The 16946-nt window shown below is 42.3% G+C and overlaps 1 protein-coding gene across 8 annotated transcripts in view; it reads right to left on the bottom strand.

Annotated features, from left to right (window-relative positions):
* The window catches only part of nrxn2b (neurexin 2b), a 474027-nt gene that overhangs the window by 36477 nt on the left and 420604 nt on the right, over positions 1-16946 (bottom strand). For all 8 annotated transcript variants that reach the window (XM_067447624.1, XM_067447626.1, XM_067447625.1 and 5 more), the window contains one exon: positions 11509-11690. In XM_067447624.1, coding sequence (XP_067303725.1) covers positions 11509-11690 — 182 coding nt within the window. The remainder of the gene's footprint in view (positions 1-11508; positions 11691-16946) is intronic.

Here is a 16946-nt window from a genome sequence, read left to right as displayed (position 1 = left end):
GAACTCAAAATTTTAAGGCAACCAGGTAACTTTTTTTCTAAATAATTTTTTTACAGTGTACTTGATAATTTACTTCAGATCAAATGTCATTGTTTTTGTTGTGTTTTGATGCTGAATGTTGAAGTGTGTGTGACTAAAGTATGATCATTTACAAGATATTGTCATGAATATAGAAGGATTTTATCAGCCCAATTAAAAGTTTCATAAGGTGATTATGTCCTAAGTATTAGCAACACTTTTTCATAATTTGGCATTAAATATAGTTATGTTAGAAATCTTCTCTTCCTTTGAAATCGAATAACTGTGATTTCTTGTTGAGTCGCTGCATCGATAGGAAGATAATCCCAATAATATAAATGAAGTTCAAGAGCCGACCAAAGGAAACACTGATCTCCATAATGGTGATCAGACTAAATCAACATGAGTTTATGAAGTCAGCTGATGAGACGTTCTCTCTAATGTTTCAGTCGTATTGATAACTCATCATTCAGGATGACTTTGGGAAATGAGTGAATGCAGCTAGAGAAAGAAAACTGCAGAAGTGGAGGAAATGAGGAAAAGACTATCATTGCCCCGCCTCAAAAACCGGCACTCAAACCAATCAGTTCATCTGATCTCGGGTTCTCTCAGTAAAATAGGCGTAGTATGTGAATAGTTCAGATTATTAGAGTTTCCTCACGATTTACAGATAGTTGGAAACATTGATATCTGTAAAAGTGGAGGAAATTAGGGAAAAGTCTTGCCCTGCCTCAAAAACTGGCAATCGATTAATCTGAACTTTCTGAGTACCTAAGCCATAGTATTTGAATAGAGTTTTGCAATAAAGAGATTAAGTATAGTTAGCTAAAAAGTGTTAGTTAAAGCCGCTGTTGGATCGTACGTGTCTGTTCTTGATGAGATCAAGATTTATGCCAAAGAGAGATATGGCAAACTATATTCGACTTGTTCTAGATTTATAGTGAATTAGTTAATGATGACATTTTTAATATTTTTGTAGATGTACTTTTTGTACTTTTTTCTTTTTACAAAACATTTGACTCTCAAACACGAGTTTATTTTTCGATCTCTTCAAACGCTTGAGTTTGTTGATTCCTTCTGCAAATGTATAAGGACTAGGGGTGTGAAGATTCATCTCCTACGTCGATGTATCGATTTATATTCCTATGATCCGACTACATCGATCTGTGCTCGGCAAGTTGGCCTTCCGGACGACATATATCGATCTAATATCGTTTTAAAAGGAAATCGATCGATTGTATCGATAATGGGAAATAAAGCATGTGATTTAAGCACGTCAGACTTTATCTGGATGTTTTTTCTTAGGCCTTTTAATGATAAAGGCGTTAAACGTTACTCAGTCAGCCTATATGTGACGTCAGCCGCACGCACCAGAAGCCGCGCAAAGAAAACTAAACCTAACATGGCGGATGACAGAGGAGAAGCCAACGAGCGGGAAATGATCAGGCCACCGTTACGGTCCAGTGTGAGAAAACATTTTGGCTATAGTAAAGATGGAGATGTTCTAAAGGAGTCGCTCGCTGTTTGTAGTACGTTAGCAGGTTCAGCCGCTGCTCAGTCACCCTGAAGAGATGTTAGCTGCACTTTATTTTTGATATTAATATTATATTTGTATTATTTTTATGTTGAAAAACAACAGCAAAAGTAGCAGGTAAACCTACGGTTAATTAAACCTGAAGAGATGTTAGTCGCACTTTATTTCTGATATTAATATTGTAATATGGAAAACGAGCAGAAGTAGCAGTAGTATGTTGGTTGGTTGCACTTACTGTACTTTTATTGAGAATGAGAGCAGAAAAGGTGAACTTCCTGTTAATTCAACCTAAACTGTTGGTTACGCTTTATTCAAATAAAATGTGAACACATTTGCCATTAATTGTTAATATGCATAATTAATTGATACCTGATTCCCTTAAAAAGAAACAGCAGGGATCTAGGAAACTTCAGCTGTACGTGTATTTCAGTCACACTGATTTACATTTTTGGCTAAAGGTTACTGAATCGATCTCAAGTCACTGAATCGTTTGGGATCGTATTGTTCTAAATGAACCAATATCGTCCTTGAATCGCATCGACAACCTCAAATCGCGATACGAATCGCTGTTAAAACGAATCGTTTCACCCCTAATAAGGACTCCAACCTTAAATCGTGTTCCTCGCCCAGATTTCAGTCGTCGAGAGGAGTTTGTCAGGGTTGCCCTGTTTCCCCTTATTTAATTCTTATGACCACACAACTTGTTTTGATTAGTCATAACTAACTATTGCCAGCAAACATATACTTATTATTCAGTTATAGCTTATGACACTACCCTGTTTTTAAAATATGAATCACAGATTCTGACTGCCATCCAACACATTACATTTCTCTCAGTTTTAAAAAGTGTTAAACCTGTCCTTCTCTTTCCCTTTGCAGTATTCTAGTTACAGGTGACCTATCTTGGTGTAGCCGTATGTAAGTATGATAAAATCAGATGCAGACTGAACATTGACCCAGTTGTTGGGAAAAGGAAAAGAAAAATCAGTTCATGGTGACCCTCTCTCCTCATACGTGGACCGGTCAGGGTGCAGACTTTGAAACAATGCACTTTGACTTTCTGCAGAAGTATAAGAGCGTTAAAGAGTCTGTGGATATTAACAAATGTGAGTATGGTGGTCAAGATAAATTGGTTAACACAATAAATTACTACACAGTGTGTTTATGTAATTACAACATCACTAAACTGGAATTTTTCTTTTGGCCTGGCACCTAATTTATAAACATAATTTAAGTCCTCACCGTTATTATTTTTTTGTGTGGAATAATTGTGATATTCTTTATACAAATTAAACTTGTTTTTCCCCAGATCAGGTCAATAAGGAAATGTTAGCGGTTGTTACTACTCACTTTTAATCATCAGATGTGAATGTGTTGCTAATGGAGAGGAAGAGCTCTTCAGTTCAGACATTTTATCTCAGTCATACGTATTTTCCTTGTTTAATGCATGTTTGATGTCAATCGGAAGTAAACCTTTACTCTTTCGCACTTTTACTCTTATTCAATTGTACCCTTTTGCTCTTTTTTTCACATATATCAATGTTCCCGAAACATTCTCTCAAACATTCAGACCCTTGCCGTGAGCAAGCATTGAAAGAAAGAGAATAAGAACACAAACTACACAAAAAGATTAAATGTGAAGATGTAAGCAGAGGAGGATTAAACAACTCCAGAAACTGCATCTCCAGCTTCACTCATGACTGACCAGACTAACAGAGGTTCAGATGCTGATATTGATGTTTTATTGAACATAATAACGTTTGAAGTCACCATTATGGAGATCAGTGTTGGCTTTAGTTCTGTCAACACTGCACTGGCTCCCTATTAAACATCACATACATTTTAAAATCCTGCTTATTACTTACAAAGCACTAAATAGTTTAGCTCCCCGGTACTTAAGCGAGCTCTTAACACATTATACTCCATCACGTCTATTGCGGTCTCTAAACTCTGGCCAGTTGATCATACCTAGAATATCTAAATCAACTGCAGGCGGTCGATCCTTTTCCTATTTAGCTCCTAAACTGTGGAACAGTCTTCCTAGCATTGTTCGGGAAGCAGACACACTCTGTCAGTTTAAATCTAGACTAAAAACACATCTCTTTACTATGGCATACACATAGAACATTTTTAACTTTCATTATTCAGATCAATTGACTGATTGTTCGGCTGCATTAACTAGGTCAGCCGGAACCGGGAACACTTCCCATAACACCTGATGTACTCGTTACATCATAAAAAGAGTGACATCTACACTAATGTTAGTCTCTCTGTTTATCCCGAGGTTTATCCCGGATCTGGGCCCTGTCCGGATCGGATGGTGGACCTGCCTGGACATGACCAGCTCATCCTGGAGTGTCTGCTGAGCCGTGTCAAATGGTGTCTCCTCCGAATTTTCCTCACTGGCACGACATGCTCAAAACCCGTCTTCGGCGCAATAATTCCGATCTTTCATGTATTCATACTCTTGTGTAATCGACGCCCCATCCTAAATAAATCTGTCTCTTCCGTGATACCCTGAAAATTTTGAATAATCCGATCTAATATGATTTCCGACCTGTAAGGTTGCCAGAATAATAATCTTACACGGTGTGTTAATAGGCCAGAGGAGAACTGGCACCCCGACTGAGTCTGGTTTCTCCCAAGGTTTATTTTTCTCCATCACGCCCTGATGGAGTTTTGGTTCCTTGCCACTGTCGCCTTTGGCTTGGCTTGCTCAGTTGGGGACACTAAAAATATGATTAAAGTTATTCAACTTATTATACAAATAAAATATATGAATTAGGTCTTATTTAATTCTATAAACTATAATACTGATCTGCCAACATTGTCGCTATATGATAAATTAAAATAAGCTGATAACATCACTGTTTTCTCCAGTACGGCTGTACAGCCAAATCTAATTTTGTCGCAATATTATCCTGTTTGACACTGTGAAGCTGCTCTGACACAATCTTGATTGTAAAAGCGCTATATAAATAAAGTTGATTGAAGTTGATTGATAGTTGGGCTCTTGACCCTTGACTTTTGTTAAGTTGTGTCTTTTCAGCAACTGCGGGTGTTTTAGAAACATTTCTGCTCTGATGAAGCAGATCAACATGTCTGTTTTAATGGTCAAACGACTGCATTAAACTGGATTCTCTCTCACTGCTGATACAAAAGATTCTATTTCAATTTTTCATTCCTCAAATAACCCTGAAAAATGAAATAAAATGGGTTTGAGTGTGTGTGTGTTTGTGTGTGTGTGAAAGTTTTAAAGTGTGTATGTGTGAGAGTGTGAGTGTGTGGGAGTGTGTGTGAGTGTAAGAGTTTACTCTAAAGTCTCTAAAGAGTAAAGCTCATCTTTGCTCACAGCAGCCAATTAAAGCGGTTCATCTGATTTGCTCCGTGACAGTGAGGGAGACGCTTTGAGATCCAAGATGGCTGACAGTTTCACTGCTGTAACATCAGTAGTAATTGGGCTCCGATCAGTCCAAACCCACTCGCCCCGTCTCACACTCTTCAAGCCGTTTGTTCCGCAGAGACTCAGACACACAGCCGGAGATTCAGAAACCATTATGTTTGATTTGGTTGATATACTCAAATAAAGAGTTTGGTATAATTAAGATTGTTTAATGTTTCTGAAAGTGTCTCTTCTGCTCAGTTTTCTGATCATAACTCCAGTAAAGCAGTGAAATATTCCTCCAGTGTAAATCATCTCTCATCTATGTGAAGATAAAGTAAAGTGTGATTTATTCCTGTGATCAAAGCTGAGTTTATCATCATTACTCCAGTCTTCAGAGTCACATGACCCTTCACTAATCATTCTCATATGAGGATCTGATCATCAACACAGATTTAGGATTATTATCAGTGCCGAAAAATCATGTTACAAAATATTCTATTTCAAATAAATGTGGTTCTTTTGCAGAATAAAATGAATCATGTTCAACAGTTTCCTTAAAAATATGCACAACTAGTTTAACATTTTAAAACATTTGGTAACACTTTATTTTGATAGTCCACTTTAGACATTCTACTAACTATAAGTAACTTTGCAACTACATGTCAGCTAACTCTCATTAGAGTATTTGTAGACTGTCTGGTTAATATTTACTAAAACTTTATGTTGTCGGTCCCCCAACACACATTCTACTGACTATAAGTAAATTGGCAACTACAATTCAACTTCTTCTACTAACCCGAATCCTAACACCTAACCGTAACCTACCAGTCTACTGACAGTCTGCTAATACTCTAATGACAGTTAGCTGACATGTAGTTGCAAAGTTACTTATAGTTAGTAGAATGTCTAAAGTGGACTATCAAAATAAAGTGTTACCAAACATTTGAGTTAATCCAAACGTTTTACTGCCAGTGTAAGATCTGACGTGAACTGAGGAAGTTTCCGGATGCATCGTGTCGTCCGTTAAAAACTATAATACTGATCTGCCAACACTGTCTCTCTATGATGAATTAAAATAAGCTGATAACATCACTGTTTACTCCAGAACGACTGAACAGCCGAATCATATTTGTGTTGCAGTATTGTCCTGTTTTACACTGAAGCTGCTTTGACACAATCGGCGTTGGAAAAGCGGGATATAAATAAAGTTGACTTGACTTGGCAGAGAACGGTGACCTTCCCTTCAGTCTCGTGCTTAAAAAGGAATAAACCCGCAGTCTCTCAGCCCTCAAACAGCTTTTATTTAAACCACCAGCTCAACAAAAGAGCCCCACTAAAGCAAACGCTTCCTTCAGTAATTCTGCTTGTTAACAGCAGGTGTTCATCATTAATAGTCACTCATCACTTAATTAATTACTTAAATATCTCATTAACTTTAACTCTGCTTCCATGTTACTTTAACACTCTTGAGTGTAATCTCTAAGGAGTGTGAATTTATTGCTGGGGGGTGGGGGGGGGAATTTAATTTAATTTCTATATTAGAATTTAATTTCTATATTAAAACTAATATAGAAATTATATAATACAGACTAGCATTTCTCATCCTACCATCAGTAAAGTAACACTAAAACTCACGTCTCTAACCTATAACCAATGTTATTTCATATATTTAACTAACTTTATTCATATTTTGAATGAGCTGTGGATGTTTCTGAGGATCTGTGTCCATTTCTTCCCCCTTATGTTCTCACAGACAACACTTCCTACATGCACTGATTCCCTTTTAATTGTTGTTCTAATTTTCCTGCAAACAATAGTCAACACGGACCGAAGCACCAGGGACAATCTTCAAAAACAGGGCGACTACAGCGTCGTAAACATCATTAAAATCTCTGGCGGTCCCCGAGACGACGCACACAAACACTCCCACGATCCCTCAGGCTCTTCCCTGAATCACTAAACAGCTTCGCTCTCAGACATATTCTCACAATTCATGCAGAGAACCGATGATGATTCATTAACAAACGACTCGTTTTCAATTAACCAGAGGAACTGTTTCACAGGCTTGATCATGAGCAGAACAAAAACAGATACACAACTTCATGTGATATTAAAACCATGATGAATAACAATATTCGTTGTTTTTTATTCAATATGATTAATACTATATCAAATAACACTGATGATCTCTTCATCACGGCTCCTGTTAGTGGATGGGATATACGTGAACATTTAGTCCTCAGAGTTGATGTGTGTGAAGCAGGAGAAATGGGCAAGCCTAAGGATTTGAGCGAGTTTGGCCAGATTGTGACGGCCTGATGGACCAGTCAGGGTGACCTCTGACCCCTGACCCTGCCGAAAGCACCAACAGTGGCACGTGAGCATCAGAACTGGACCACGGAGCAATGGAAGAAGGTGGCCTGGTCTGAGGAATCACGTGTTCTTTTACATCACGTGGATGGCCGGGTGTGTGTGTGTGGCTTACCTGGGGAACACATGGCCCCAGGATGCACTATGGGAAGGCAGTGCGATGAATCTCATGTGCCAAACAAACGACTCTCATCCATGGAGGCCCCACCTCACAACTAACAGGACTTAAAGGATCTGCTGCTAACATATTGGGGCCATATACCACAGCACACCTTCACCTACCTAAGCATTGCTGAGACCATGTTCAGCCTTTCATGGAAACGGTATTCTGGTGGGTTTTCCAGCAGGACAATGCTCCTGACACAATGCACAAATGCTTCAGGAATGTCTGTCTCTCTCTCTCTCTCTCTCTCTCTCTCTCTCTCTCTCTCTCTCTCTCTCTCTCTCTCTCTCTCTCTCTCTCGTTTATCTGCTCCGCTGTAATCACAATGGTCACAGTACTCAGTTCAATCTTTAATCATTGAGCCTTTAGACTCGCAATCGCTTTCGCCGAGAATAATATTTGCGTCTTATTGAGCGGCTTGATAAACCATGAAAGACTGAGAGCCTTCGAAGAAATGCCTTCTGGGATAATACAGAAAGTGTGTGTGTGTGTGTGTGTGGGCATGTTTTTGTGACATATCAGGACTCAAATGTGTATAATGCCATGGGTATGACACAGGTATTACAGGAGAGGGTGAAATATGAGGACATTACCCATGGCCCCACTTTACAAAAGGCTTATAAATCACACAGGAGGAGTTTTTATGAGAAAGTAAAAATGCAGAATGTTTCCTGTGATGGGTAGTGTGTGTGTGTGTGTGTGTGTGTGTGTGTGTGTGTGTGTGTGTGTGTGTGTGTGTGTGTGTGTGTGTGTGTGTGTGTGTGTCCAGTTGGTTATTTCAATCAGTCTGATAACACGTGGCGATGAGGTGAACGAACAAACAGCAGCTACATATGCTTGAACAGATGAACGGAAGAAGAACCATCACAACTCGTCTGCAAATATGACAATGTCTCTGTCAGTTACACGCTAACAGAGCGCGGTGGTGCACGTTTTCAGTAACATTGGGTTTGGATGTGTATTTTTTCCAAAGGGATTAAAGACAGTCTATAAAGGTTTAAAAGTTATCATTAAATTTCCGTTTCCCTATATGGAGAAAATGAATGGGCTTTATACTCCGACTTCTGAAGTACATCATTCAGACACACACACAGTATGCTTCCCTTCTAATTGACTGAGGAAAGATTGCAGAGATGCCCAGATGCTCACTAGTAAGTGACCTACAGCACAGAAGTGTCACTCGGAGATTAATGGAGCGCATCTGCGGAGAGCGGCCCACCCAGGACGAGCAGCGCCAGTTCTGACGAGTCTGAGAAACACGAACCAACTCACACTGACAACCGGAGGAAGAACTGATCGCACCAATGAAGAATAACACCGCCAGATAACACTTTCTACCTCAGTGTTTCTCTCTCGTTCTCCAGCACTACTATCTAAACCTTCTTAAATCAAGACACATTTACTGGAGACACAACGACTGAAGATATGAAGTGTGGTTTTCTGAGAAAATGAGTGCTTTAAAAAAAGAACAAATATTTGCCAGTGGGGTCAGAAAAACTGATTTTTTATTTGGATCAGTTTATTGAATTGAGGCTTCTGGTCACTCTTGTGGTAACTTTTAGTGTTCATAATGATGCCCTCGTTTCTGAAACAGAAACTGTAGAGCTGGAGAAAACAGAAGCTGTGTGTGTGTGTGTGTGTGTGTGTGTTTATGAGAGAGTGTGTGTGTGTGTGTCTTGAGGGCTGAAAGAGTTTCCTCCCACGCAGGGTAAAATTAATTGCCGTCCCCTCCAGACACCAACACACAGATTAATCACCGCACACCTTCACAAACACGTACTGCCGACACACACACACACACACACACACACCACAGAGGCTATTTCAGAGGAGGAGAACACACACACACCTCACAACCCAAGGTCATTATCAGACACAAAACACACGGGTCTGTGGTGAGAAAGCAGTGATGGTTAAAAGAGGGGAAGACAGGCGTTAAAGGGTCAATAGCAACAACAGCCCGAGACTCTCCGTCTGTCCTTCATCACACACTGAGAGACAATTACTGGAGGGACTGAGAAAACATGCCAGTAATTGATCTCAGAGAGAGAGAGAGAGAGAGAGAGAGAGAGAGAGAGAGAGAGAGAGAGAGAGAGAGAGAGAGGGGGGGAGAGAGAGAGAGAGAGAGAGAGAGAGAGAGAGAGAGAGAGAGAGAGAGAGAGAGAGAGAGAGAGAGAGAGAGAGAGAGAGAGTTTAGATTTGTGGTGAGAATTTGAGGAACACATTGAGGCTCCAGAGAGACCAAAATGACAAACAGTCCATCTAACGTCTGGACTAATGAAGTGAAACAGACACACAGATCCAGATGAACAAATGATCAGTGTCTCTGAGACAGACGGACAGAAAAATAGGCAGCAAGCCCTACCATCAAAATCAAACATACAGTCACTGTAAGCTCCGCCCTCAAACATACAGTCACTGTAAGCTCCGCCCTCTAACACACACACAGTCACCGTAAGCCCCACCCTCTAACACACACACGGTCACCGTAAGCCCTGCCCTCTAACACACACACAGTCACCGTAAGCCCCGCCCTCTAACACACACACAGTCACCGTAAGCCCCACCCTCTAACACACACACGGTCACCGTAAGCCCCACCCTCTAACACACACACAGTCACCGTAAGCCCCGCCCTCTAACACACACAGTCACCGTAAGCCCCACCCTCTAACACACACACAGTCACCGTAAGCCCCGCCCTCTAACACACACACAGTCACCGTAAGCCCCACCCTCTAACACACACACAGTCACCGTAAGCCCCACCCTCTAACACACACACAGTCACCGTAAGCCCCGCCCTCTAACACACACAGTCACCGTAAGCCCCACCCTCTAACAAACACACAGTCACCGTAAGCCCCACCCTCTAACACACACACAGTCACCGTAAGCCCCGCCCTCTAACACACACACAGTCACCGTAAGCCCCACCCTCTAACACACACACAGTCACCGTAAGCCCCACCCTCTAACACAAACACAGTCACTGTAAGCCCCGCCCTCTAACACACACACAGTCACCGTAAGCCCCACCCTCTAACACACACACAGTCACCGTAAGCCCCGCCCTCTAACACACACACAGTCACCGTAAGCCCCACGCTCTAACACACACACAGTCACCGTAAGCCCCGCCCTCTAACACACACACACAGTCACCTTAAGCCCCACCCTCTGACACACACACAATCACCATAAGCCCCACCCTCTAACACACACACAGTCACCGTAAGCCCCGCCCTCTAACACACACACAGTCACCGTAAGCCCCACCCTCTAACACACACAGTCACCGTAAGCCCCACCCTCTAACACACACACAGTCACCGTAAGCCCCGCCCTCTAACACACACACAGTCTCCGTAAACCCCACCCTGAAACACACTCAGTCACCATAAGCCCCGCCCTCTAACACACACACAGTCACCATAAGACCCGCCCTCTAACACACACACAGTCACCATAAGCCCCACCCTGAAACACACTCAGTCACCATAAGCCCTGCCCTCTAACACACACACAGTCACCAAAAGACCCACCCTCTAACACACACACAGTCACCATAAGCCCCACCCTGAAACACACTCAGTCACCATAAGCCCCGCCCTCTAACACACACACAGTCACCATAAGACCCACCCTCTAACACACACACAGTCACCATAAGCCCCACCCTGAAACACACTCAATCACCATAAGCCCTGCCCTCTAACACACACACAGTCACCAAAAGACCCACCCTCTAACACACACAGTCACCGTAAGCCCCACCCTCTAACACACACACAGTCACCGTAAGCCCCGCCCTCTAACACAAACACAGTCACTGTAAGCCCCACCCTCTAACACACACAGTCACCTTAAGCCCCACCCTCTAACACACACAGTCACCTTAAGCCCCACCCTCTAACACACACACAGTCACCGTAAGCCCCGCCCTCTAACACACACACAGTCACCATAAGCCCCACCCTGAAACGCACTCAGTCACCATAAGCCCCACCCCTTTAGGGCCCCAGGCATCTTTCTTACTATGTGAAGCTCCAGATAGTCTCCGAGACCCTTGGCACTCTCCACCCGCACCAGGACGGCCTCCTTAAGCTGAGTGCTGAAGCCCACGGCCAGCCGGTCTGCCCGCGTGCTGGGCCGGTCGTTCGGCGGCCAGGTGTAGGTGATGAGGGCTCCTCCGCGGCCGAAGATGTAGGTCGTCCCAGCTGAAACAGACACAAACAATTAGCTCTCCACAAAACACTGGCAGAATGTTCAAAAGCCCTTCTAACAGCTGAATGAGCTGAAGACCAGCGTCTGTTAGTAACCCTTGCTTACTCTTCAGTCCATGCGCGTGTGTATGCGAAGGTTTGAGTGTGTGCTGAAGGTCACTGCATCTCTGCTCATGTAATGAGGCGACGCTGAGCTCACGCGCGCTTCCATCTGCTTTAATCAGAGCTGCAGTGTTGATGCTCATAAGTCATTGTGTTCAAGAGACTTTCCAAGCGTCTGGCTCTGCTGGTTTGAGATCAAGTGCCAATCAGCACCTGAGAACCGAGGCCTAATGGAGCTTCATCAGAGCCCAAGTCTCTTCAGTGAGTCACACGCCAATGAAGTATCCAATCTTTGCAAAAACATTCCAGCAGACTAAAAGAAAAGAGTCCTCATGATGGAAATTCAATGATTTAAATTCAAACAAGTTAAGGAAACTATCAACAACACACTAAGGCAAAAATAAAATGAGTTTATGCAAAAATACTGTAACAAAACACGCTTGATCTGCTTATTCATTCCGGACACGTTAAATGGTCAGTATATGCATGCACTGGGAATGGAACCCACGATTCTGGCATTGCAATAGCCCTTAGACATGTTCACAAATCAAGTCAAGTCTCAAGTTTTTAGGGTCCAAGTTAAGTCTCAAGTGTCTGAGGTCCAAGTTAAGTCAAGTTAAGTCTCAAGTCTTTAGGGTCTAAGTCAATTCAAGTCTCAAGTTTTTAGGGTCCAAGTTAAGTCTCAAGTCTTTAGGGTCCAAGTCAATTCAAGTCTCAAATCTTTAGGGTCCAAGCCAAGTCTCAAGTGTCTGAGGTCCAAGTTAAGTCAGGTCTCAAGTCTTTAGGGTCCAAGTCAAGTCAAGTCTCAAGTTTTTAGGGTCCAAGTTAAGTCTCAAGTCTTTAGGGTCCAAGCCAAGTCTCAAGTGTCTGAGGTCCAAGTTAAGTCAAGTTAAGTCTCAAGTCTTTAGGGTCTAAGTTAAGTCAAGTCTCAAGTCGTTAGGGTCCAAGTTAAGTCTCAAGTCTTTAGGGTCTAAGTCAATTCAAGTCTCAAGTTTTTAGGGTCCAAGTTAAGTCTCAAGTCTTTAGGGTCCAAGTTAAGTCAAGTCTCAAGTCGTTAGGGTCCAAGTTAAGTCTCAAGTCTTTAGGGTCCAAGTTAAGTCAAGTCTCAAGCTTTTAGGGTCCAAGTTAAGTCTCAAGTCTTTAGGGTCCAAGTTAAGTCTCAAGTCTTTAGGGTCCAAGTTAAGTCAAGTCTCAAGCTTTTAGGGTCCAAGTTAAGTCTCAAGTCTTTAGGGTCCAAGTTAAGTCAAGTCTCAAGCTTTTAGGGTCCAAGTTAAGTCTCAAGTCTTTAGGGTCCAAGTCAATTCAAGTCTCAAATCTTTAGGGTCCAAGTTATGTCAAGTCTCAAGTTTTTAGGGTCCAAGCCAAGTCTCAAGTGTCTGAGGTCCAAGTTAAGTCAGGTCTCAAGTCTTTAGGGTCCAAGTCAATTCAAGTCTCAAGTTTTTAGGGTCCAATTTAAGTCTCAAGTCTTTAGGGTCTAAGTTAAGTCAAGTCTCAAGTTTTTAGGGTCCAAGTTAAGTCAAGTCTCAAGCCTTTGAGGTCCAAGTCAAGTCAGGTCTCAAGTCTTTAGGGTCCAAGTCAAGTCAGGTCTCAAGTCTTTAGGGTCTAAGTTAAGTCAAGTCTCAAGTCTTTAGGGTCCAAGTCAAGTCTCAAGTCTTTAGGGTCTAAGTTAAGTCAAGTCTCAAGTCTTTAGGGTCCAAGTTCATTCTCAAGTCTTTAGGGTCCAAGTCAAGTCTCAAGTCAAGTCTGTTCTATTTTTAGCAATATTAGCTTTTTCAGCTAGTTGTCATACTTAGTGTATTGAACTATCAAAACAGATTACTTTTACTTTAAAATTGCACAATAAAGCACACAAAATACTACTTAAATCATTACTATTACTTTCAACTTTGTACAATATTACACCATTTAGAACCACCACGGGGGGTGGGGGTGCTGTGTATTTTGAGCCATTCGAGTCGCCGTAGTTTGCTGTAGATCTCAAGCAATGCTGGATGATGTAGTCTTCCAGTGAGCGCTGGCGGTAACTAAACCTGTGTATAGACAAACGTTAGGCTAGAGTAACAACACATTTCCATCTGCGTGTCTTGTTTGTGGAAAGGAGTTGGACAGGGTCATAAATTGCATATGAAAGGACATGGAAATGTGCACTTATTGAAAATCGACTGTGAGGAAGCCTCTGCTGCTGTGCAACACCGCAGCTTCATCAACAAATTGCTTTTTTGTAAGGTAAGGCTTGACTATATTGCCACTGTTTTGTGCTAATTCACTAACAGCAGTTTTTTTAATGGGGGATGAATTTGCGTGCCTTCAGAGGCGTCAGGCGCTCTCGGCGTGGTGTGTTTAGAAATGTTTTGTGATATTCGCTGCTGCTGCATATATTTGTGAATAAATGAATAGTAAAAGGTGGCATTTTGTGCTGTCATGGGGGTAGTAAATAGAGAACGGAATCAGGTATGCCATGCCAAAAGACTTGCATTTGTTCCAGAAGTCTCAGTCTTTAAGTCCAAGTCACGAAGTATCAAGTCAAGTCTCAGGTCTGTCGTGTTTCTGCTGCACCTCCTGAAGAAGTGAGGGTAGTTTGAAACGCTTTGAAAAGTGGGTAAGTTATATTACGGCATGCTTTCTATGTATGATGTTCTCAATATAATTCATAATCCCACGCTTGTGTTATTACAAACTGGTTTTAAAGTTAACATGGGTGTGGTAATTTAACACTAAGCTTAATTATGTAGATGGATAATGGTGTCTCAAAAAAATGTGTTGTAACACTTATTACAATGCATAGATAAGGTTACACATCACTGATAAACCGACATTAAAGGTGCACTATGCAGCTTTCCGTCCACTAGAGGTCGCCTATTCAACACAAATGTGTAGCATTCTGACAGTTGAGGATGTCAGCAGGATTAATTGATCCTGAATTCCTAAAAAGACATAAATAAGCTGAAGCGTCAGGATTTCTGAAGCGTCTCATGTGACTCACGAGCCTCATTTATCAGCCACACCTCGACAATTACAGCCTGGCTGAGAAACTTTGCCACAAGCCACCGATTCAGAAACAAGCAATGATTTAGAATTGACTCGGAGCCCAGACTCAATCGCCTTCTCTCGCTTCCCTCAGGCCAAACCCGCTCCTGCTGCTAGTATCTGGCAACAACTAATTATCAGAGGAAAAACATCAGAGAAAATACAAGAGCCTCATGGGAAGCTGAGCGAAGAGGAGGAGAAGACAGGAAGGCATTGAATGGCTTTAGAGAAGGAAAACAGAAGCAGAACGAGAGCGAGTTTCCTTTCATCATGTCTCTGTTTCTGTTTACATGCAGCACCGTCATACAAACCCGTTCCAGTCGAGTGGAAACGAGCCGCATGCAGAAACAAAGAGAGACTTTAAAATGGCTGCCGGGAGAGAAGACATGTCGAGGGTCTCTCTTCCACACTATCCTTCCAATCTCATTTTCTTTTCCTCATGAATATGAAGCGTGACTGAAATGAGAGAGAGCCGCGGGGATGCACACGAATGCGGGAGACGCTGCGATCTCGATCACACACACGCACACGCACACACACAAACACACACACACACACACACACACACACACACACACACACACACACACACACACACACACACACACACACACACACACACACACACACTAAAACTCCTCCTGTGTGATTTATAAGCCTTTTGTAAAGTGGGGCCATGGGTAATGTCCTCATATTTCACCCTCTCCTGTAATACCTGTGTCATACCCATGGCATTATACACATTTGTGAACAAAAACATGCCCCCCCCCCCACACACACACACAGAGTCAGGACCTCGGGTTATTTTATATTCGACTGTGATATTTAAACGAATGCTGGAGACCAAAACAACATTTGACTCCAGTGACTTTAATTTGATCTACAATGAAAATGTCTCGAAATGTGAGTCACACAGGTTTGCGTGTGTAAATGAGGACAGAGAGAGTATTGTTTGGGCTGAATTAACCCTGCAAATCTTCAAATCTGATGATGGACGTCTGCTCTGCTCGAGGACCGACGGAGATCAATACACACGAGCAGGACCTGAGTGAGAGCAGGCCTTTCATCCCTCACAGGATCGATGGAGACGCGTCGCAGCTGTTCATTTGCTGAATAAAGTGTATGCACACTATACTGTCCATGTCCAGAAAGGGAATAAAAACATCATCACAGTAGTCCATATGAGACATCAGTGGGTTAATTAGAGTCTCTTGAAGCATCCAAAATACATTTGGGTCCAAAAATAACACAAACTACGACTTTATTCAGCATTGGCTTCTCTTCCGCGTTTGTGTTCAATCCTCAAATAAAAGATTCAAACGGTTATGAATCAGCGAATCGATTCATGATTCGGATCGCCAATGTCTCGTGATTTCAGCAGTTTGACACGCGATCCGAATCATTGATCGATTCAAACACGGAAGAGAAGCCAATGCTGAATAAAGTCGTAGTTTTTGTTATTTTTGGACCCAAATGTATTTTGGATGCTTCAAGAGACTCTAATTAACCCACTGATGTCTCATATGGACTACTGTGATGATGTTTTTATTCCCTTTCTGGACATGGACAGTATAGTGTGCATACACTTGCATACGCTCTCGGACTAAATATAAAATATCTTAAACTGTGTGTGAAGATGAACGGAGGTCTTACGGGTGTGGAGCGGCATTAGGGAGAGGAGTTAATGACAGACATTTCATTATCGGCTGAACTAACCCTTTAATTGTCATGATCTCTGTGAATCCTGAGCTGTCACGAAGGCCTCAGCGGAGGAATCAAACACCTGAAGGACGCAGACGCTTCATCCTGCATTATTCTTTTATCGCTCTTTTTCTGCGTGACTTGCTTTTCTTTTTCTTTCTTACAGTCGGAGCGTCTCTTGGGCCTTTAGACCGTCTTCTGTCTCATCCATCACTGTCCCACATCCACCGCTCTCTCTCTCTCTCTCTCTCTCTCTCTCTCTCTCTCTCTCTCTCTCTCTCTCTCTCTCTCTGTGTGTGTTATGTAACGCCTCACGTGTGTCACTGCAGTCAAACACACTTACATCTATTACAACTACCAGAGCTCAAGCCTTCACCTGACACTAAACGGATAAAACTGATCCCTCGTTCCGCAGTGTGT

This window comes from Pseudorasbora parva, chromosome 1 (genome assembly GCF_024679245.1).
Source record: "Pseudorasbora parva isolate DD20220531a chromosome 1, ASM2467924v1, whole genome shotgun sequence".
In the NCBI taxonomy this organism is placed as follows: Eukaryota; Metazoa; Chordata; class Actinopteri; order Cypriniformes; family Gobionidae; genus Pseudorasbora; species Pseudorasbora parva.
The sequence above is the reverse complement of the archived record's forward strand: the minus strand, read 5'-3'. Positions and strand labels throughout refer to the sequence as shown.